Raw genomic sequence first — 22,338 nt, 5'->3', positions numbered from 1 at the left:
TGCCTATCCTGCCCCATCCCCTGGGCACTCATTTCCCCACTGCCCTGTGATCCCCCTTCCCCAGGTCCTTTCCCGATTCCACACCCACCCCTACACACACCCCTGCCATCTGCCCCCAGCCTGCTGCCCGTAGACCCCACCCCCGGCCTGCCCCCTAGGCCTTTCTGGGACCACCCCATTTTCTTGGCCTCCCCCATTTCCCCTCATCTGCTCCCCACCCCCGGGCCTTCCCTGCCCCAGCAGGTGCTGATGCTAAAGGGGCCTTTGGCTGGGCCCACTTGGGCAGCCACACTGCGCTGGCCCCACTGCCCTGTTCATATGGCCAGGGCTGCCGGCTCTCAGCACAGGCGCACTCCCTCCTGTCTGGGGCAGCCCCTTCCTTCTCTGGGCACTTCCCTCTGTCAGGGTGCTCCTTCCTTCGGGTCCCGCCTGGCAGTGTCACTGGGGAAGGCAGCCCCGGTTCCCTCCTTGGAGGTTTGGGATTCACATGCCATCCTTACCAAGATGTTCCCACTGGGACTCTTGTGTGCCACTGTCCCTCTTGCAGGGGGAGCTGGGCTGAGCACTGTATCCAGGTGGCCTAGTCCTCCCACAGCTGTGGGCCATCTCCTGCAAAGCAGCGTATTTCACAGGGATGCTGGGCTGGGGCTCTGCATGACTCTGGCCTGGCCTGACCTCCCACCCCCTCAGGCTCATCATTCTCACCTATGCAGAGCCACATCTCAGCCCCCAATGCCACCGTGGCCTGGAGGAACACGGATCTCCGGGCAGCCCTGCCAGTGCTTGTGTCCCAGGGTTTCCTGTCATAACATGGAAGCCCCAACCATTTCCAGAGTGGCAGCCTCTGTAGCCTGTTCAGCATTATGCCCAGAAATAAGCCCCTTTTCCTCACCTGGTGGAGAAACAGGGCCTGTGTTAGCAGAGGAGGGGCAGAGCCAAGCTCTCAAGACCTCACAGGGAGGTGCTCCCAGTCCAGCCGCTCATTCTCAGACCTGCCGCATGTCTGTGCATAGGTAGCGTGGGACATGTGTGTTTGTAAGTCTCATGCTAAGACTTTTGCAGGCCTGGGCTCTCCAAGGCCACACCTCGCTCTGCTGCCAGACCGGCAGTGCACTTGGGAGCCAGGTGCCCTCTCCTGAGCCCCCAAACCCTGGCACCAGTTCTTGCCATGCCCCTTCCCCAGGGTGTGGTGGGGGTCCAGCGGGAGGGGCCAGAGGGCCAAGGAGCAGACTGACCAGTTGGTGCACCTCTTTTCCAACTTCCCAGGTTTCAAAAGCTTCTCCCTGACATCCGTGGAGCTGCAGATGCTGACCAACTCATGTGTGAAACTCCAGACCGTCCACAGCATTCCGCTGACCATCAACAAGGAAGGTGGGCCCGCCCTCCTGTGTACAGGGCACCTGTAGGGAGGGCAGGCAGCTAGCCCGAAGGCTGATCCCCGCTTCCTGTTGGCACTTTTGTTGGGACTAGTGGACTTTGGTGCAGAAGGAAGAGCTGTGCTTATTAGGGCCTCTTGTCTCCTCCCAGGAGTGGACGAGGTGGGTTAAGAGCGGTTTCTCCCTGAGTGGCTGCTGCTGGGTGGTTGAGGAGATTCACAACTTCTATTCCTAGTTACGAGGCTGCAGCAGATGCTCCTCAGATGCTCTGTGCCTTGGATCTGGCCCCACTCCCGTCCTCCCAGCCCTCCTCTCCTCCAGCTACCTGCCAGCCGGCACTTTTGGTCAAGCTGAGTTTTGCATTCACTGTTGCACGTATGCTCAGTCACACACACAGCATACACTATGCACATGTGTCCACACACACCCCACTCACATCCCACGTCACCCCGACCCCCTCTGCTGTCCTTGGAACCTTATTATACTTTGGGTCACTGGTTTGCCTGTGTTGTGAAACCAACTGGATCCTGAGGTCCCCAAGACAGAAATCATGATGGGTATGTTTTTGGCCCATGACACTGGCTTGCCTTGTGCTGGGCAGATGGCAGCCACGTGGTGTCCACCGGATGGTTGATTCTGAAGAGTTAGCTTGTCACCTGCCTCCCTTTCCCGGGACAACAGAAGCTCACCTCTTTGGTCTCTTGCACAGATGATGAGTCTCCGGGGCTCTATGGGTTTCTGAATGTCATCGTCCACTCAGCCACTGGATTTAAGCAGAGTTCAAGTAAGTACTGGTATGGGGAGGAAGGTTGCAGTGGCCGAGCCAGGGCCTCCACCCAGGAAGGACTCATCGGGCAGGGTGTGGGGAAACAGGGAGATTGTTCAGGTGACCACGGGACACCTTTGACCCCTGGCTGCTGTGGAGTGTTTGTGCTTGTTGATGCCTTCTGGGTGTGGAATTGTTTTTCCCGCAGTGGCCTCTGCCCTGTCCCTAGCCTGTCTCAGATCCTGGGAGCTGGTGAGCTGTCCCCTGCAGGTGGTTCGTGTAATCGCAGGGGTTTGGAAGGAGTTTGACAGACATCCCCTAGGGTGCCTAGGAGTCTTGGGTCCAAGCCAGGAGGGCTGTCAGCAGTACGGCTTCACCCCACAGCAGAGCAGATTTGGCTGCTCCGTCCAGCTGGATGGATAATACACTTTTTTTCTTTCTCCTCTAAGTGGGGGTCTCCCCCAGCTACTGGAGCTGTCAGAGCAGTAAAGGCTGGTAACACGTCAGTTGCACTGTATAAGTTTCTAGAGGCCAGGCGCGGTGGCTCATGCCTGTAATCCCAGCAATTTGGGAGGCTGAGGCAGGTGGATTGCTTGAGCTCAGGAGTTGGAGACCAGCCTGACCAACATGATGAAACTCTGTGTCTACTAAAACTACAAAGATGCCAGGCGTGGTGGCTCACACCTGTAATCCCAGCACTTTGGGAGGCTGAGGCAGGTGGATCACTTGAGCTCCGGAGTTCGAGACCAGCCTGACCAACATGTTGAAACCCCATGTCTACTAAAAATACAAAGATTAGCCAGGCAAGGTGGTGGGTGCCTGTAATCCTAACTACTTGGGAGGCTGAGGCAAGAGAATCGCTTGAACCTGGGAGGCAGAGGTTGCAGTGAGCCGCACTTGTGCCACTGCATTCCAGCCTGGGCTTCAGAGGGAGACTCCGCCTGAAAAAAAAAAAAAGTTCCCAGAAACAGCAAAATGTGGAGGAAGAAAGCTTACCAGGGATTGTTGGGGGATGGGGTTAGGAGAGGACTAACTGCAGATGAACCTAAGGGGACTTTTTAGGTCAGAGCAGTGTCGTGAAAATATTGTGGTGCTGTTTGCACTCGGGTTTAAATTTCCTAAAAATCCTTAAACCCTACACTTGGAATGGATGAATTATATGACATGCAGATTGCACCTTCATAACACTGTAACACACATAATCTTTCCCGCGGGCCTGTCTCTGGCTGCCTCATAAATGCTGGTGTTTTCTTCATCAGCCTCCCTCCATCCCTGCATCTCCTCCCAGGTCCTGTCTGTGAGCAGTACAGTGTGACACCCTACGCTGCCCCGTGGTCCCAGACTTGTCTGTCCTTGCCTCCCTATTACTTTTCTTTCTATCTCTTCCTTGCCCCATGCACTCAGCCTTGCATCCCCAAACCAAACCTATTATTCATGGCCCCCAAACTTGTTCCTCCTCTGTCCTGTCCCATTGAGGGGCACCACCATTCATCCCCGTGGCCAAGCCAGAAACCGTGGTCCGCTCTCCCTCCATTAAATGCCATTCACCATCAGTGAGGCTTCTTGATCGTCTCTGGCTGCCTGGCCAGGCCCTGGCTGTGGCCTCCTCCCTGGTTGTTGTAGCTCTGGACATCCCTGCAGAAAGGGTCCCCACCACCAGGCCCCTCCATCCCCTGTCTCAGGTAGTTTTTCTAAAACATAAACCCCACCCTGCCACTTAGCACCTACAGCCCAGCCCCGCTCTTCTGCAGTCCTTGCCTCCTTCCCTTCACCCTGCACCCCACGACTTCCCCAGCACTGAGCTGCTTCCTGTGCCCCACAGTGGCCTGGAGTCCCCTTTGCCTTGACTCTGCCCAATAATACTTACAGCGGGGTCTGCTCTGTAGGATGCAGGAGCTTCCCACATCCCCCAGGACGGCTGGCCTCGGCTGTGGCATCACTGTGTAACGATGGCGTGTACACCTCTCTGTTCCCACTAGTGCAGGGGCCGTCTCATCACAGGGGCTTTAGCTGGGGTTTGTGGACTGACTGAGGGAATGAATGTTGTGGGAAGTCCCGTTTCCCAGCTGCCCCCAGGGAAATTCCACAGAGCAGGCAGGGGCATCGCATGAGGTGCTGGTGTTCGTGCCAGACCCCCATTAGGTGTTGAATTTTTAAAAAGAAAAAATCTTTTGTATTTTTTTCTGATTCTGCAAATAACACCTGCTCTTACAGACCATGTGGGCGATGTGGAGAGGAGCTGTGACCTTCTCCATATTCCCTTCTCCCCACAGATCTGTACTGCACCCTGGAGGTGGATTCCTTTGGGTATTTTGTGAATAAAGCAAAGACGCGCGTCTACAGGGACACAGCTGAGCCAAACTGGAACGAGGTGAGGAGCTGATTCCACAAGGGCCCAGCCTGCCAGCCGGGGCACAGGATGTTTCCCACTGGAGAGAGTCTGAACCTTCAGGGGCTCCCTGAGGGCTTCCCCCGAAGGCAGTGTTGCTGAATTCCAGGAATCTCCTGGGGGGCCAGGAGGTGACGTGTCCAAGAGATTTTATCTCTGTTCCTGAAAACCTTACCCACCCCTCCATCACAAAGAAGCCGCCTATTTTGCTGGAGAAGTGTTTGGAAAGAGACTTAAAAGGGCTTTTTGTCTGCCTTTGTTAGCGTTTGTTTATTTGGTAGGTTTCCATAGTGTTTTTCCACAGAAGTTGGAATGAGCTCCCGTGACCCTCTTGGCTTCCGGAAGCCTGGGGCTCTGCTGTGGGGCTGGGGCAGGGACTGTAGGGTCCTGCTTGCTTGTCTCAGGGTGTTGGGCTTGTACTGTGTCGCAGTGCCTTCCTCCACCTTGGAGAGCTGCTGTGTGAGTCACATAGCCATTTGGCCCTGCCCCTTCGGGAGTGGAGGAATGATTGCAGAGAGGCCCGTATTGACTAAGTCCCAGATCCATGAGAGGTGCCGTTTCCCAGCTTCTGCAGCAGTTGTGACCTGGAAGGTCTCATTCTTGATGATGCAGGTAGAGGCTGCTGGGCCTGCAGAGAGCTGCCTCCCACCCCCGCTCCTGCGAAGGAGGAAGCCAGGAGCCCCCAGGCTGCTTGGTCTACACGGGTCACAAGGCTGGTGGAGCGAGCAGTGGGGCTGGAACCCAGGTCTCCTTTCTCAGCATCCACTACTCTTTGATCATTTTAGACATGTTGCTTGAATAGTACAAGGGCACAAGGAGCTCAGGAAACTACCTGGACATCCCTGCAGAAAGGGCTGAGTGGCAGCTGTGATGACAGGGGGTATAAGAGCCACATGGGGTCCATCAAAGAAGCCTTTGCAGAGACCAAGAGTGCCACGACCCAGCAGAGACAACAAGAGAGGGTGCCAGGCAGCAGTGTGCAAAGGGTTCAGGTGCCAGGCATCTACGGAAGCTCCAGGGAGGCATGAAGTCATGAGGGTTGGATTGCAGCAGGTCACCTCCACTACCCTCACTGTCCATGAAGATCTGGGCTTGGGGACACTCACATATTCCTGGCTCACACACACACCCACCCACCCACTCCTCCATTCAGGTTCAGAAATTCCTGCTGCTTGCTTCTTCCCTCACCTTCCTCCATTTCCCCAGCAAGAAGCCACACGTGCACACACGTTGGTGTGAAATGCAGATTCACCAATGGCACCATCAGGGTGGCGGAGGAGAGGGTTCACACCACACCCACGCAGACAACTTGAAGGCTAGGGGAGCAGGTTTTCCTCCAAGTCCCTGTCCCTCCTTTGTCAACCCCAGGGATCACTCTTTGTTTCCTTTTAGATAGAATTCATTTTTTAAAGAGTGGGTTTGAGTATGCAGCACAATGGAGCAGAAAGAACAAAGAGTTCCCATGTACGCCCTGCCCCCCACCTCAATAATGGACATTCCACCCTAGGGTGGGACATGAGTTACAGTTGATGAGCCTGCGTTAACCCATCATTATCACCCAGAGTTCATAGTTGACATTAGATAGGGTTCATTCGTGGTGTTACACGTTATGGGTTTTGACAAATGTAGAATGACGTGTATCCACCATGATAATATCTTACGGAACAGTCTCACCACCAAAAAAGTGAACCTACGTTGACAGATCATTATCATTCAGAGTCCATAGAAATAACTTCTTCTTGTGGGTTTGTTTTGTTTTGTTTTGTTTTGAGGAAGAATCTCACACTGCTGGCCAGGCTGGAGTGCAGTGGCGTGATCTTGGCTCACTGCAGCCTCTGCCTCCTTGATTCAAGCAATTCTTGTGCCTCAGCCTCTCAAGTAGCTGGGATTACAGGCATGCACCACCATGCCCGACTAATTTTTGTATTTTTAGTAGAGATGTAGTAGAAATTTTGTGTTTTTAGTAGACATGTTGGCTAGGTTAGTCTCGTACTCCTGGTCTCCAGTGATCTGCCCACCCCGGCCTCGCAAAGTGCTGGGATTACATGTGAGCCCTCACGCCCAGCCCATAGAAATATCTTTTAACAAGCACCCTGGAGATTGTGAGGCCCCCTTTGAGATGCTGGTGTAAGGAGTTTGGATTAGGTTTGAGTGACAGTCGGAGCTCTTGGAAGCATCCAGGCTGGGCCACAGTCTCATGCCAGGGTTGCTTACAGGGAACATTTCCATGCGTCCCAGGACTAAGGGAGGGTCTCAGGCATCGGTCCCTCTGGGCCAGCAAGGGCGACAGGGACAGCCTGGGTTCAGAGGACCCTTCAGCTATAACATTGACCTGTTTGTTCACACTGGACTTCCCTTCTCCCTTGGGCCTGCAGGAATTTGAGATAGAGCTGGAGGGCTCCCAGACCCTGAGGATACTGTGCTACGAAAAGTGTTACAACAAGACGAAGATTCCCAAGGAGGACGGCGAGAGCACGGACCGACTCATGGGGAAGGGCCAGGTCCAGGTAAGGCGGCCATCTCTACCGTCCCCTGCCTGAGGCATGGTGTCCTTTTTCATGCAGCCCTTGGGGACACTGAGATGGCCTTGCACCAAGGGTGGGGTGGGATGGGCAGCTGTGACTCTGAAACATCCGTTGCGGGAGACCTGTGCTGGTGCCTGCATGTATCTTGGTGGGTCTTGATGTTCCGCCCTCTGTCTGCATGTCTGTTGTGTCGGCTCATTTCCAAAGGAATTTCCATTCAACTTGGTTTTGCAGCTGGGGCCTCAGTTCCTGCCCGGCCATGGGAGAACCCAAAGGCAGAACGGTTAGGTGGTGCCCTGGGCCGAAATTGGCCCATCCTGTGCCAGTCTTCTTAGAAAAGCACAGGGGTCCCAGAGGCTGCCTGCTTGGCATCCCCTATCTGTGGTCTAGCCCCAGTTGCCAGGGTATAGAGCTGTATCTCTGAACAGGGTGCACACAGACAGGTCTCCTCCCAGGCTAGTCTGGAAGCCGCCAGGTGGGACCAAGAATGGGTCCGTACAGGACCAGCACAGGGGCCGTGGTTCTTCAGGAGACTGCCTGGGCCCTCTGTCTTTCAGAAGCTTATCCAGCCCCTGGGAGCCTGCCACCTCCTGGAGGATCATAGCAGGCGCCCCATGCCCTGTCTCTCCTGTTCCTACCCTCAGTTCCACGGGGGTAGCTTGGAGGAAGCCCTGGTCGCGCTTTCCTTATAGTGCATTGTATCAGTGGGTTGTGGCTACAGCTCTCTCTTCCATCTTCACAAGAGGCCTCTAGAGGGAGTGGGTCTGGCATTCCACATGCCCCTGGAAGCACAGGGCTCCCCAGGAAGCCCCAGCTCCCTCCCTAAGCAGGAAGTAAAAATCCTCTTGCGGTTAAATACCAAGCGCCAGGAAGAATGAAGGGAGAGGATGGCCCTTCCCTGAGTAACTTGTCATCTTGCTGATGGGTTCCACATTGTCATTCAGATCAGCAAATCTTTACCAAGTGCCGGCTTCACCCCCTTCTGGCCACCCTGGCCTGGCTGACCACGTCTTGGGAGGTGCAGCCACTGGCTGTTTTTCTACCTTGGAAGCTTATAAGGGAACTCAGTGGCTCAGGGCTTCCTGAGGTTCCCTGTACTTCAAGATCAGGTTTTAATATCAAAAAGGCTCCTCTAGCACGTGCCTGTAATCCAGCTGCTCAGGAGGCTGAAGCAGGATTGCTTGAGCCCAGGTATTCAAGACCAGCCAGGGCAACACAGTGAGACCCCTGTCTAAAACAAAATAAATTAACTAAAAATTGCTCTCAGCTGCCCTGTTCCTGTCCCACTGCACTATCTTGTTCACCCTCCCAGCCTTTGTGTGGATTCTCATGATGGGAGATTTTACCACACAGATGGGCCACACCGCTCTTGATGGAGTACTTGGTGCTGGTCTCCTTTGAGATCTGAAGTGTTTTAGCATTAGTCAAGTGATGGTCATAGTTTGGGTGATGGTCACGGCTCAGGCTCTTTTCTACATGTGCTTTCTTTGGTGGTGGTTGTTGTTTGTTTTCTCGAGACAGTATCTAGCTGTGTCTCCCAGGCTGGCGTGCAATAGCAGGATCATAGCTCACTGCAACCTCAAACTCCTCAGCTCAAGCAATCCTGCCCTAGCCTCCCAAGTCGTTGGGATTACAGACATGCCCCGCCATGCCCAGCTAAGGGGTTTTTTTATTTTTTTATTTTTTAAGACTGGAGTTTTGCTCTTGTTGCCCAGGCCGGAGTGCTGTGGAATGATCTTGGCTCTCTGCAACCTCCCAGGTTCAAGTGATTCTCCTGCCTCAGCCTCCCAAAGTGCTGGGATTACAGGCCTGAGGCACTGTGCCTGACCACATGTGCTTTCTCATTTGGTCCTCGCAGCAGATCTTTGAGAGAGCTCATTTGACACCCAGGAGATGCTTCTCTAACCTGCTCAGAATCAGGGTCCCGGATATTCAGGGAGGTGGAGGGAGCAGACTGCAAAGCCAGTTGTGCTCCCATTGCTCCCCCTTCCCTCTCACTCTCCATGTTTTCCGTCTCCCCTACCCAGCCTAGGGCATTCCTCCCCCACAGTCCAGCCTGCATCTGGCACAGCCTCACCACTCAGCCCAGGGATACTCACAGCCTGGGTGCCCAGCTCCTTTTTTCAGCTCATCAAACCAGGTAGAGGTTCCAGTGCTGCCAACCATTGACTCAGCTCATCCAAATCTTCAACCACTGGAATCCTGGGAGTGGCTGAATTTGAACCAGGACCTCTGAGTACTGTTGCTAAGTAACTGGGGGTCTCAGTGAAAGAGAGAAAAGAGCTGAGAGGCCTCTTCCTGTGTTATTGTGTCAGGCCCTCTTTTGAAACTCTTTTCTGTGATGCTACTGACGTACTTAATGCACATGACCTGTGCGCTTCTGTCTAGGGGTGCTGGCTGAGCACCCCACCCCATCCTGGGGAAGAGGAGAGCAGTAAGTGTCGAAGAAAAACCCAAGCTGGACAACCGTTAAAGTGGTAGAAGCAGGTTTTATTTGTAGCTATTGTGATGGGGAAAAGACTAGAAATGGAAAGCTTAGAAATGGGCCCAATGCTGAATTCACATGGACAAGTGGACACTTACAGCCAAGAAGAAGGGTAGGGGTTGATGGATGGAAAATGATGAAGTAACATCAGGGGGAAGAGGGTTCTGGTGAAACCGACCCGACAGGATTCTTGCTGAAGACAGGCCAGAGTGGTCGATCTCCCCTGGGGGACGGCATGGGATGAGGAATCTGATCAGATAGCAAGGGCAAGGGTTTCTGGCTTAACTGACTTAGCAGGATTCTTGCAAAAATTGCACGCTTGAGAACATGCCCAAGGATGGGATCTAGCTGGAATAAAGAGCTGAGGGACCAGATGAGTTCCATCAAGGAGAGTCTTTGTCACTCCCCACCACACTCATTGTGACCTGGGTGAGTTACTGTCCCACTTACTCAAATGTGTTCCTCCCTCCCTCCCACCTTCCCTCCTTCCTTCCTTCTCTTGCCCAGGCTGAAGTGCAGTGGCACCATCTCAGCTCGCTGCAACCTCCACCTCCTGGGTTCAAGCGATTCTCCTGCCACAGCCTCCTGAGTAGCTGTAATTATAGGCATGTGCCACCATGCCTGGCTAATTTTTTTGTATTTTTAGTAGAGGCGGGGTTTCGCCATGTTGGCCAGGCTGGTCTCAAACTCCTGACCTCCGGCGATCCACCCGTCTCGGCCTCCCAAAGTGCTGGGATTATAGGCGTGAGCGCACCCAGCCTCCTCGCCTTTAAATTGGGGTGGGGGACCATGGAGCCTTGAGGATTGAGAGATGTATGCTCTCACGGGTGGAGGGGTCAGTGTTTGCTGCTGTTCTTATCTTTATCTGTTGTCATTTGTGAGGAGGCAATGGAGCAGACACTGTCCGGCTCCAGCCCCTGGTCCCTGTGTCAGTGGGAGCGATGAGTGGGAACCATGGCTAGACAGGAAGGAATCCGATTGCTGCGTGAAGGGCATTCATGACTCATGCCAAGTAGGCGGCGGCTGCCCTGTTCCCTGGAGTTCCAGGCTCCCAGCTGGGGGGTTGTTTGTGGGATCCCGGGAGGAAGGAAGTCGGAGGAGTGGCGGTGACTATGCCGTTGATGTTCTGCAACACCAGCCTGGTGTCTTTCTCCCCTGTGGACACTGTTTTCTACACAGGGGTACCTGAGAGAGGGTGTGCACGACTCTGGAGCCCACCCTTTTTGAATCTGGGCTTTTCCCAGTGACACCAGGTGCCTTCTGCACTGGACCATGTGGGAGGCGCTTGGCTCTCTGCAGCCTGCTACAGGGACCTACCGCCCCCACCCTGCTTATGCACCTTGACTCAGAAGTTGAGTAGAGAGACCCTCCTGTGAGGTGAGGCAGTTGCAGCAGGTAGAGCATCCCAGGAGTGTCCAGATCCAACCATGAGGGCAGAGGCCCCTGGCAGGCCCCAGGGGCTTCCCCAAGGGCAGGGGTCTGGGATGGAAAGGAGTCCTCAGCAAAGCTGCTCATGCGCCTGTCCGTGGGCAGCAGGAGTCAGGATCTTCTGGGCTGGGGGCTTGGACCGGTCTGGCTTTTTGCTCCCCTTAATGGTGCTGATGAGCTGGGTTTAGGAACCACTTGCACAAGTCTCAGATTTTGGTTCCTGCTCTTCAAATACCTGTCCTGGATGACTTGCCAGGTCCCCACCTCCCTTCTTGCACGATAGAGGCTCCATGAAGGTGGGGGCGGCGGGGGGTGGGGGCTCTAGAAATCAGGATGAGTGAGCTGCTTTGTTCAGAGCCAGAAAAGCAAGGGGATACACAGTACAGCAGGGACAAAGCTGTGGTGGTGCCCACAGTTCAGAAAAGAGCCACTGACAGCACAAATCAAAGCCCTTGTGTGTGGGCAGGTGCAAGAGGACCCAAGCCGGTTGTCCTTTCCAAGCCAGCCCCGAGCCTGAATGAGCCATTTGAGTGAGCGAGACCATCCTGGTCCATCCTCAGACACCAGGAACCCGCTGTGCCACCCTAGTCATGGAAGGCTTCCTGTGTGTCATGCCTGGGGGTCTCCCCAAGAACGAGAAGACCCCTGTCCCCAGTCTTCACGGTCTAGATCAGAGAAGCTGGAAAGGAAGGATGTGGCAAATGTGCCAAGAGCTGGGGCAGACTTTGGCCCAGAGTGACTGCTGGCTCAGATGGCATGGTTATTTGGGAAGTGAGGTCAGGGGACAGAGATGCCTTCACAGAGCAGGGGACATTGAGTCTGCATCTTTAGGGAGGGATTTTTCAAGGTGAAGCCATCAACATCCATCCAAGATTCATGGGATGGGGTATGGAAGAGGGAGTCACCAGTCGGCAGAGCTGGGGAAGTTGGAGCCTTGCTGCCATTAGGAATTTCTTCCTTCAGTTGTTTCTGCCTTTTTTGAGACAGAGCTCTGTCCCCCAGGCTGGAGTGCAGTGGTGCGACATTGGCTCACTGTAATCTCTGCCTCCTAGGTTCAAGCGATTCTCCTGCCTTGGCCTGACAAGTAGCTGGGACTACAGGCATGCGCCACCATGCCCAACTAATTTTTTTGTGTTTTTAGTAGAGACAGGGTTTCACTGTATTGGTCAGGTGCGTCTTGAACTCCTGACCTCAAATGATCCTCCTTCCTGGGCCTCACAAAGTGCTAGGATTATAGGTGCATCTCTCTTCATTTGCAAATTTTCTAGGTTGCTAAATCACATTAGCCCTGTCTATTCTCCTTAGAAGGCAACATTATATCAAGTCATAGACTTTTGTCTTCTCCCATTTCTCCTGCTCTGTTTATGTGACTTGCTGGGCTTACAACTCATGTTCCAGTGGGGGCATCAGAGTTCATTTTTGTTGTTGCCAGTGAGCCTCTGCTTCATTTGAAGTTGGTGCTCTGGCTGGCTGGAGTTTCCCAGACTTCTCTGCCAGCCCAGGTTATGTGGGCATCTGACCAGGCACAAGCCAGCAGGTCTGACTGGGGCCCTCCTGGTGCCTCCCTGGCAGCTGCTCTCAAGTGCCCACCATGCAGTGAGGTCCACCCATTTTCAGGCAGTCTCCCTGTTGGACTGCCCACTCTGCAGCACCTGTTCCCCCAAGAGCCCATGGAAGTGCCTGGCAACAGCTTGTGAATGCAAAGATGACACCAAGTTGGGTGGATATGTCCATGTGCACAACAGCACTGACCATGCTAGCCTCAGACTGGAAAGAATCCAGACGTCCACCTGCTAGTGAATGTCTGTCAATCCATACAATGGAATATTTACTCAGCCTTCAAGAGGAAGGACATTCTGACACATTCTACAACATGGGTGAGCCCTGAGGACATGCTGCTAAGTGAAATAAACCAGACACAAAAGACAAATGCTGTATGATTCCACTTACATGAGGTAGCTAAAGTAGTCAAATCCATAGAGGCAGAAAGTAGATTAGAGGTTACCAGGAGCTGGGGCAGGGGGAATGGGAAGTTGTTCTTTTTGCACCTGCCCCCGGGAGTTATTGTTTAATGGGTGTAGAGTTTCAGTTTGAGATGATGAAAAAAAAGTTCTGGAGATGACGGTGGTGATGGTTGCACAACGTGAATGTGCCTGATGCCACTGAACTGCACACTTAAAAATACTTAAAGTAGGCTGGGTGCAGTGGCTCACGCCTGTAATCCCAGCACTTTGGGAAGCCGAGGCAGGTGGATCATGAGGTCAGGAGATCAAGACCATTCTGGCTAACACGGTTAAACTCCGTCTCTATTAAAAAATAAAATAAAATAAATTAGCTGGGTGTGGTGGCGGGCACCTGTAATCTTTGGGAGGCTGAGGCAGGAGAATGGCGTGAACCCGGGAGGCGGAGCTTGCAGTGAGCCGAGATCGCACCAATGCAGCATGGTGGAGAAGCCCCAGGCTTGGCCTGCCGCCTCCCAGCCACACCTGGGAGCTTCAGCAGCTTCACCTGTGAGAGGGCAGGTGCCTGGCTCAGCAATTTCCAGTGCATGTAACAGTACTTGCTTTGTGCCAATATATATTTTACTACATATATATAAACTCTAGATCCATTAAACAATGTATTAAATAACCTGCAGATACAGATGTATGTTTTATGTCTCTGTCTGGATCCTGGAGATACCACAGAGAATGAACTGGACAAAGCCCTGTCCTCCACGTTTACTCTCCAGCAGCGGAGACAAACCAGCCAAAATAGCGATCCCGACTTGCATGCAAAATGCAATCCCCACTTGTATTTCAAGGATTATCTCAGGGCCATGTAGGTCTCATCCACCCAACCATTCACCCATGCAGGGGTTGCTGATGTGCCTGGGGGGCATTCTGAGATGAGAGACATGGTCCGTGTGGCAGAGGTGCCAAGAGGAGAGAAACTTACTTAGCCTCTTAAACAGACTTAGAGAGGGGCAGGCCCCAGGGGGGTCTCTTGAAGCAGGAACACAAAATGAGTGATGTTTGTTTTGAACAAATATTTGGGGAAGATTTGAAGATGTAAACATCATGAACATGTAAGAGCACATGAACAAATTCTTACACAGATTCCATGGGATTCTTCCTGAAGAAGCACACCACTGTCAACATGGATAGTGTGACCCAGGTCCTCTTTGCTGTGTTGAGGGCCACTTTTGGACCCTACATTTTTCTGTAACTTTTGTACCATGAAATGCATCTATTTTTATAACTGAATGATTTTGTAGTAAATTTATAGAGCTGTACAACTTTTACCAACAATCCAGTTTTAGAATATTTCTATCACCCCAATTTCCCTGTTCCTTTTTTTTTTGACAGGGTCTTGCCCTGTTGCCCAGATTGGAGTGCAGTGGTGTAGCCGCACTCAGCACAGCCTTGATGCCCCAGGCTCAAGTACTCTTCCCACCTTAGCCTTTCAGGTAGCTGGGACCACAGGCATGTGCCACCATGCCAGGCTAATTTTTTTTTTTTTTTGAGACAGGGTCTTGCTGTGCTGCCCAAGCTGGTCTCAAATTCCTAGGCTCAAGAAATCCTCCTGCCTCGGCCTCCCAAAGAGCTGAGATTACAGATGTGAGCCACAGTGTCCGGCCCCTGTTTCCAGTTATAGCGACTCCCAGACCCAAGCTGATCTGCTTTTGTCTTTAGAGATTTGCCCATTTCTTCACATTTCATAAACATGGAATCATACTAGAGTGGGCTGTTTTGACTGATTTCCTCCACTTACCATTTTGTTTTTGAGACTTGTTCATGTGGTAGCATTGTTTCATTCCTTTTTATGACTAATTTTCCGTTGCATACATACACCATGTTTTTGTTTCTGCATTTACTGTTTGACAGACACTTGGATCATTTCTAGTTTAGGCTGTTAAGGTTGATGTAGCCACGAACATGTCCTTGGTACCAGTCTCTATATGGACGTATGTTTTCATTCATTTAGGAGACATCTGGTGACATTGCTGGGCTGTGCAACAAGGTGACTATTTGGGGAACTGCCCTACATTGTCTGGAGTGGCTGCACCGTCTTACATCCCCAGTGGCCATGTATGAGAGCCCATTTCTCCACATCCTCACCAATGCTGGTTATAGTCTAGCCTAAGGGAGAAGGGGGTGTTCCTTTTGAAGTGATGTTAGAGACTAGTTGGGATCAGAGAGGAGCAGCAAAGAGCTAAAAGTGGGATAGAGGCCAGGCACAGTGGCTCACGCCTGTAATCCCAGCACTTTAGGAGGCTGAGGTGGGTGGATTGCTTTAGGTCAGGAGTTCAAGACCAGCCTGACCAACATGGTGAAACCCCATCTCTACTAAAAATACAAAAATTAACCGGGCATGGTGGCAGGTGCCTGTAATCCCACCTCAGGAGGCTGAGGCAAGAAAATGGTTTGAAGCCAGGAGGTGGAGGTTGCAGTGAGCCGAGATCTCGCCACTGCACTCCAGCCTGGGCAACAGAGTGAGACTCCATCCTAAAAAAAAAAAAAAAAGGTGCGGGCTGGATCTCAGGAGAGCAGATTGTGGTCATAGGCTTCAGCAGGAGGCCTGTGATCTCTCTCCTGGTGAACACAGAGGTTTTCTGGTGGTCTCAGCAAAGACCCACCCGTGGGAGTAGGTTATAGTGCAGACACATGGGGCCCAGACGGGAACAACTGGGGATGCCCTGCTGGACCATCCAGGCTGGTGACGACGGGTGTGGAGGAAGCTGTTGTCTACAAGGAGCTAAGTGAATGAGCAGTTCCTCCTTTGGATGGTTTACTCAGCCTCCTCCCTGCCCCTGCTGAGGGTGGGCAGGAGGATGTCCTCTGGCTGCCCACTGGTGACTCAGTCCAGCCACACTGACTACAGAGCAAGCAGGGCAGTGCTGGGCCCCCAGCAGAGCCACCATGCAGGGTGGTCAGTGACGCTTCAGGGCAGCATGCAACACCTGCCCCAGTTGGGCTTTGGCCTCCCTCAGCCCCCACCCCACCACTTCCCTGGGATGGATGTGCGTGGTAGTTTTCTAGGCAGACCTCCAGGCCACTATCTGCCAGGCCCGCTGACCAAGGTCATTCTTCCAAGGCTCCTGCCTTACCCAGCTCGGGGGAAGATGAGCAGCGACCTAGTCCTCCTCTGGAGACCACTGTGTGTGAGCAGACAGGCCCCCGCCCGTCCAGTCCCTGGCCAGGCAGCAGGCGTATTCCTCACCAAGACCTTGCAACCCAGGGGGACCCTGGAAAGCATCTGGAGTGCCTCAGTTTTTCCCTTAAGGGAAAACTGCTGTTTCCCCCTTGGTCATGTTTTTCCAAACCCCCGTCTTTTCCTTGTTTACTTCTCTGGTGCTTTAAATAACTTCACGAGAGAGCGTGCCAGCCTTGAGCAATGTTTGGGGTTGGCCAAGCCGAGGCACAGGCCTCATTATCATGCTATGCTTTATACGACTTCCGCTCTGCGGAGCACACTCAGTTCTTTGGAACAGAGCCAGCCTTGGGATGGCCTTTCCCACTGGAGCTGCCAGTCAGGACCGCCGTGAGAGCTGGTGCCCGGAGGCCAACACCCTGGTCTTCAGTCACTGAGAGTCACAGAGAGGGGCCCAATAAAGAGCCCAGCTGGCAGCATCAGTGCCAGGTTGGGGTGGACGCTGGAGAGCACCAGTGCTGGGGAGTGGGCACTGGCTGGAGCCCCGCCCAGGCTGCACATTGCTCGGCCAGCTTAATCTGGGGGAGCAGGACCGGAGCAGGGTGTCCTCTGCCCTGGGTCCATCAGGGGCACTGCATATGATTATTGGGGTTACCTGCTGGGAGTGGTGCAGATTCTGGACAGTCTAGAGTGCTTCCAACACAAGGCAGGCTGAGCGGTCATACTTTACTCAGTCTCCAAACTTGGGCAACAGGAAACTAGCCACTTAACAAAGCAGCTCAGCTTTTCTGGGCTTTAGAGATGGAGACACGTTGGAAATTCCCGTAACCAATAGGCTGGGGTGGGAGGATGTTCTTCCCACACGCAGACAAAAAAGTGGAACCCGGGGTAATGGGAAGCTTTGACCTTGGCCAGCCAGACTGTGGGGCGGGGTTTTCCTCAAAGCCTGGTCAAAAGGCTGTGGAGGCTGGAAGCTCTCGTTTAGCCCCACCAGCTTCCCAGAGCAGCAAGGTCAAGCATGCGAGAGTCGCCACCCGCCCCGGCCGCAATGCAGGGCCTCCTTCAATACTTCCACCCCGGCCGGGCGGGCCGGAGCCGGGCAGCTTCTGCTGAAAAGTACCGGTGTGCTCGCGGCACTGCCCTGTGGACCCACATCCGAAACCTGGTGTGCAGGGGCAAGGTGGGCTGACGTGGGCCGTGGTTCCAGGGGGGCTTTGAGAGGCAGCTGCCTGATGTCTGGACAGCTTCTCTGTCTCTCTGTTTACTTGGACTCTGGGTTGCTTGTTAGCTGCTGCTGCCTGTTCTGGGTTTTTAAGGGGAGAGGGGCCCAGTGATGGATGGCTGTTTTTTGAAGCAAAGGGAAGAATGTCTCCTGCTTAACATGTTTGTGTTTCCAGTGACTTGGTTAATTAGTAGAGCCAGGGTCTTGCTCTGTTGCCCAGGCTGGAGTGCAATGGCATGATCTTGGCTCACAGCAGCCTCCACCTTCTAGCCTCAAGTGATGCTCCCACCTCAGCCTCCCGAGTAGCTGGGACTACGGGCACGTGCCACCATGCTTGGCTAATGTTTTTGAAAAACTTTTTATAGAGACAAGGTCTCACTATATTGCCCAGGCTGGTCTTGTCTTAAACTCAATGGGCTTAAGTGATCCTCCTGCCTCGGCCTTTCAAAGTGCTGATATTACAGGCAGGATTTCAATTTTTTAAAGCTCCCAGCAGGGGTATTAAACTCTCCCTTTCCAGAGAAAGCGCACTCTATCCCCATCCCTTATGTTATCCTCTCCTGCCTCTGCTTAGGGTTCACTCTGGGGGAAAGTGCCACTTGAGAGATTCCTTTTTGTGTGTGGCTTCTGACCGGTCCCTGTTCACAGATGTGGCTTCTCAGGGTGGGGTCCCTGAGGCCTGGAGTGTGGCCCCTGAAAACCTTCCGGGCCAGATGCAGAATGAGAGCCTGTGGCCACATAGCCCCTGGTGGGAGACGTCCTGCCACCCTTTGCTTCTCTGTGTCACTCTGGCTGTACATTTCAGATCCTTGGGAAACGTTAACCGGTAGGACCTAGAAGGGGAGGTGAGGAGGGGTCATCCCCCAGGTGTGCCTGTGGTGAGCCTTTGTGCTGAGCAGGTGCAGGGAGGGAGGCCCAGGTGCACACATCTGTGAAATAGGGGCAGCTGTCTGGGCTCCTTGACCTGCTCCAGAGCTTCTCCTTATTTTCTAGCCACTTCACCTGCAGAAGGCCCAGGTGGCTGTGGCCTCTAGGGTCCCTTGCAGTGAACATGATGCCTGTCCTCAGCCCCTCTCTAGGCCTGGCGCTGTGCTCAGCACCGTGGTGTGTGTGTGTGTGTGTGCACGCACGTGAATGTGTGCAGACATCATGAGGTGTGGTCCCTGCTCTTAGGCAGCTTGCCTTGTGGCTGAAATGAACCATCACCTGCATCAAGGGGTGGAAACACAAGGCCAGATGCAGTGGCCTTGTCTGGAGTCAGACGGTGGCTCCGTGACCTGGCTTCACTCCAGAACTACCTGGGGTTTCTAGTTGTGCAAATCCCAGGTCCCACCCAGATTGTGAGTCCCCTTTTCTACAAGTGGAGTCCAGGAAGGTGTATTTTTAACACGATGGTACTGCTCATTCACCCAGCCCGGCCAGTGGTCTCTGCGTACCCAGGAACCGCTGACACAGAGCTTGTGCTCCCCATAAAACGGGAGACAGAACCTTCACGGACGGGGGACGTGTAGCTTGGTCATGACAGGGTGTTTTGTATCAGCACAGACTGTGTTCAGGTGACATTAAGGACAAGCTCCTGCAGGCTAGCTGCCTGGACAGGGCTGGGTGGGGGTGGAAGTTACAGGGGTCGCAAAGGGGCTTCCTCCCGGCCGCCTCACCAGCTGCTTGGTTTAGGACTTGGGTCTGGGTCCTTCTGGGCCTGATTCTGAACCACAGGACTGGTGTGCCTGCAGGCTCCTCCTGCCACAAGCTGTTCATGGTGCAGGGGGAGAACAGTGTCCACAGTTCCCCAGGCAGCAGCCGTGGATACCAGGCCCCCAGGAGTTGTTACTGAAGTTGCTGCTGGACAGCTCGCCTTTCACTGAGCTCCACATAGCACCCGTGGTGATGGGAGCCGGGTGGAGAGAGCCCGCCAGCCTGCGCATCAGCTCCCACCTGGGAGGGGCAGAGGGAGGAGGGGGTGGGGACCCCAGGCAGCAAGGCTCTGGGAGCAGTGGGACCCTGGGTTCTAGGGGTGTCTGGCAGGCCCCTCCTTACTCTACTTCTTTTGGCCTCTGGATGGAGATGCTGGCCACAGTCAGGCTCTAAGGACTTGAAAAGTGGCGGGTGTGGGCTGCTGCCTCGTGCAGCCTCTGAACAGAGCCCAGGGCCTCTGCCAATCATGACTCCTTGCTTTCAGCTGGACCCACAGGCCCTGCAGGACAGAGACTGGCAGCGCACCGTCATCGCCATGAATGGGGTATGTGTCTGTGGGACTCTTCTGGCACCCACTTCCCCCAGAAGGATAGGGTGGCCTCTGTTCATTTCAAGTCAGTCAGAAGTGGCTGAGCCTGAGCCAGCATTTGACATGGAGCCTGGTTGGAGGAGGGAGGTCCCCCAAAGAGCAGAATCACCGTGCACGGGAATCATCATTCACTGGCTGGGATGCAGTTGCCAGCCAGGCCCTGAGCATCCCTCCTCAAACAAAGGTCTCATGGCACCACCGGGACAGGTGGGGCCTCACTCGGGGATCTGGGGGCTGCCTGTAGAAATGGAGACCCCCGATTTGTCTTTAGGTACCCCAGAAAGATTTAGACCTTAAAAGCAATGACACACCCAAAAAGGCCTGGGTATATATGGTAAATGTTAATATCTGATGATTCTTGACTTTTTCTTATATTATTGTCTTTCTCACTTAATTTTGTAATTGTTACTAAGAAAGAGAGCTGGGCACAGTGCACCTATAGTCTCAGCTACTCTGGAATCTGAGGCAGGAGAATTACAGAACCCAAGAGTTTGAGTACAGCCTGGGCAACATAGCAAGATCCTGTATCCAAAAAAAGCAAGCAAGCAAGAGAAAGCAGCGGGGATTTTAGGAGGTGGTTCTGCAGAAGCCAGTCCTTTACACCATCTTCAACAATCCTGGCTGTCGCTGAAGTAGACTAGGGGATTCCCTGAGGGGCAGCCCTACCTCATGCTGAGACCTCTGCATGCCTTGGGGATGGAAATATCTGATGAGACTCCCAGGGGCCCTTGGGCTTTGAGGACCAGAAAGATCAGAGGACTGTGCCCCTTCTCCCCACTATAGATTGAAGTAAAGCTCTCGGTCAAGTTCAACAGCAGGGAGTTCAGCTTGAAGAGGATGCCGTCCCGAAAACAGACAGGGGTCTTCGGAGTCAAGATTGCTGTGGTCACCAAGTGAGTGGGGACGGGCTTGGGCTCATGCACTGAGGGTGCCTGTCCCTTCAGCTGTTTCTGCAGAGAAGAGCATGTGTGGGTCTCTCCTCTCTGCGTGGCCGCTGCACGGTGAGGTCAGCCCCCAGGGAACACGTGGTGTGTTCAGCTACCTCCTGTGTTTACTCAACACCAGCTCAGGAATGTCCTTGCCGCCTTGCTCGGAAGCCGTAGGCTGGCTGCAGGAACTGCCCGAGTGCAGGGTTTTCTACCCTCGCTTGGAATTTGTCACGGTCCCAGGTTCCTGTTGAATGGCCGTAACCCCTGCCCCTTTGTCACGAGTCAGTTGCCAAGAGAAACTTGTCTGGTTTGAGAGCAGTTCTTGCAGACACACACCACTTCCTCCGAGAATTCATTTGCTTCCCCAGGATGGAATCCGGCTGGGCCCCTCAACTTGCTGGTCATGTGGGCCGGGGCCTCCATCAATCATACCCTGAACTCCTTTCTGTGTCTAAACAGCACACCCCACCCCCAACTGCACGGCAGCCACTTGCGTAGCACTCTGGGAGGGCTCTGGGCATGAGCAGCGAGGACTCCAGCAGCAGCTCCTCCAAATAACCACTGCTAATGAGGTGGCTTGAGAAGCAGCTTTGATGTGCTCCCAAATTCAGCGGCAAAACAGAAAGGCCTCAGCACAGCACTCACTTTGAAGTATTCTTGCTCTAGTGTTCTGTGTGGTGGTGTTGGAATTGTTCATTGCTAAGACTCAGAGGAGTAAAGCACTTAGCATCACAGGACTTAGAGCACTGGTGCTGAGGCAACCCTTCATTCATTCGTCGGATGTGTGTTAAGGCCCAGGGCAGGGGTCAAGGATTCTCCTCTCACACAGCACGCCGGTGGCAGGACCAACACCGGGTCTGATCTCCCAGCTGGGGGCACAGGCTGCTAACCCCATGCCTGGAATCTGTCAGATGCCCTTTCTGTGCTGACTTTACTTAGGACTCCTGACCTTCCCACGAAGATCATGTGTGACTTGCAGAGGGTCTGGCTGCTTCAGCCTCTTAGAAAGGTCCTGAGAAAGTATATGCAATGAGGACAGAGCTTGCAGAGGGAGATCAGGCATGCAGAAGGCTGTGTGCAGTCCCAGACCTTGGGCGCCTTTGTCACCATCCTCACCCCACCTCTGGGTATGCAGAGAGGGGGCAGGTCTCCTGTGTTGTGGCCCAAGCAGGGCTGTCAGGACACTGAGAACATTTCCTCCTTCCATAGGAGAGAGAGGTCCAAGGTGCCCTACATCGTACGCCAGTGCGTGGAGGAGATCGAGCGCCGAGGCATGGAGGAGGTGGGCATCTACCGCGTGTCCGGAGTGGCCACGGACATCCAGGCACTGAAGGCAGCCTTCGACGCCAGTGAGTGTCGGCCTGCGCAGGGCGGGATGGAGGTGTGGGCGGTGGTGTCGGCGATGAGATCTCAGAGCACTCCATGGCCCGGGCATGTCACATCCTTCTCTGTGTCTTTTCTTCATTTACTGTTTTATTATTTTTAAAAAAGAGAAAACAAGAGTTGTGAAAAAAGCTTCTGTAGAAACCAGTTTTCAAACCATCTTTGCTACACGTGCCGCTTGCTGGGGTGAACCAGGAGGGCTTCTGTGGGGCCTTGGCCTTCCTGCCTTGGGGGTGGACGCCCAGGACTCAGTGCAGCCTGACCACTGCGCTGTGTGAGGATGCGGCAGACAGAGGGCACCGATGGGACCCAACTCAGGCCAGGGCTCCATCATCTCTGCCTCTATCTCACCAACCCTCATAGGCTATGAAGGACCTGGAACTGCCACAACTCTCAGGGGAGGGCATCGAGACCCCAG

The 22,338-nt window shown here is 53.8% G+C and overlaps 1 protein-coding gene across 4 annotated transcripts in view; it reads left to right on the top strand.

Annotated features, from left to right (window-relative positions):
• The window catches only part of BCR (BCR activator of RhoGEF and GTPase), a 137,050-nt gene that overhangs the window by 109,082 nt on the left and 5,630 nt on the right, over positions 1-22,338 (top strand). For 3 of the 4 annotated variants that reach the window (XM_033232735.1, XM_033232733.1, XM_033232734.1), the window contains exons 13-19: positions 1,267-1,371; positions 2,086-2,160; positions 4,416-4,513; positions 6,907-7,038; positions 19,504-19,563; positions 20,392-20,501; positions 21,747-21,886. In XM_033232735.1, coding sequence (XP_033088626.1) covers positions 1,267-1,371; positions 2,086-2,160; positions 4,416-4,513; positions 6,907-7,038; positions 19,504-19,563; positions 20,392-20,501; positions 21,747-21,886 — 720 coding nt within the window. The remainder of the gene's footprint in view (positions 1-1,266; positions 1,372-2,085; positions 2,161-4,415; positions 4,514-6,906; positions 7,039-19,503; positions 19,564-20,391; positions 20,502-21,746; positions 21,887-22,338) is intronic. The other variant, XR_004442246.1, reaches the window with a different exon arrangement.

Source organism: Trachypithecus francoisi, unplaced genomic scaffold (genome assembly GCF_009764315.1).
Source record: "Trachypithecus francoisi isolate TF-2019V2 unplaced genomic scaffold, Tfra_2.0 Lachesis_group14, whole genome shotgun sequence".
NCBI lineage: Eukaryota > Metazoa > Chordata > Mammalia > Primates > Cercopithecidae > Trachypithecus > Trachypithecus francoisi.
Note: the sequence above shows the minus strand (reverse complement) of the source record. Positions and strands in the feature narration are given on the sequence as shown.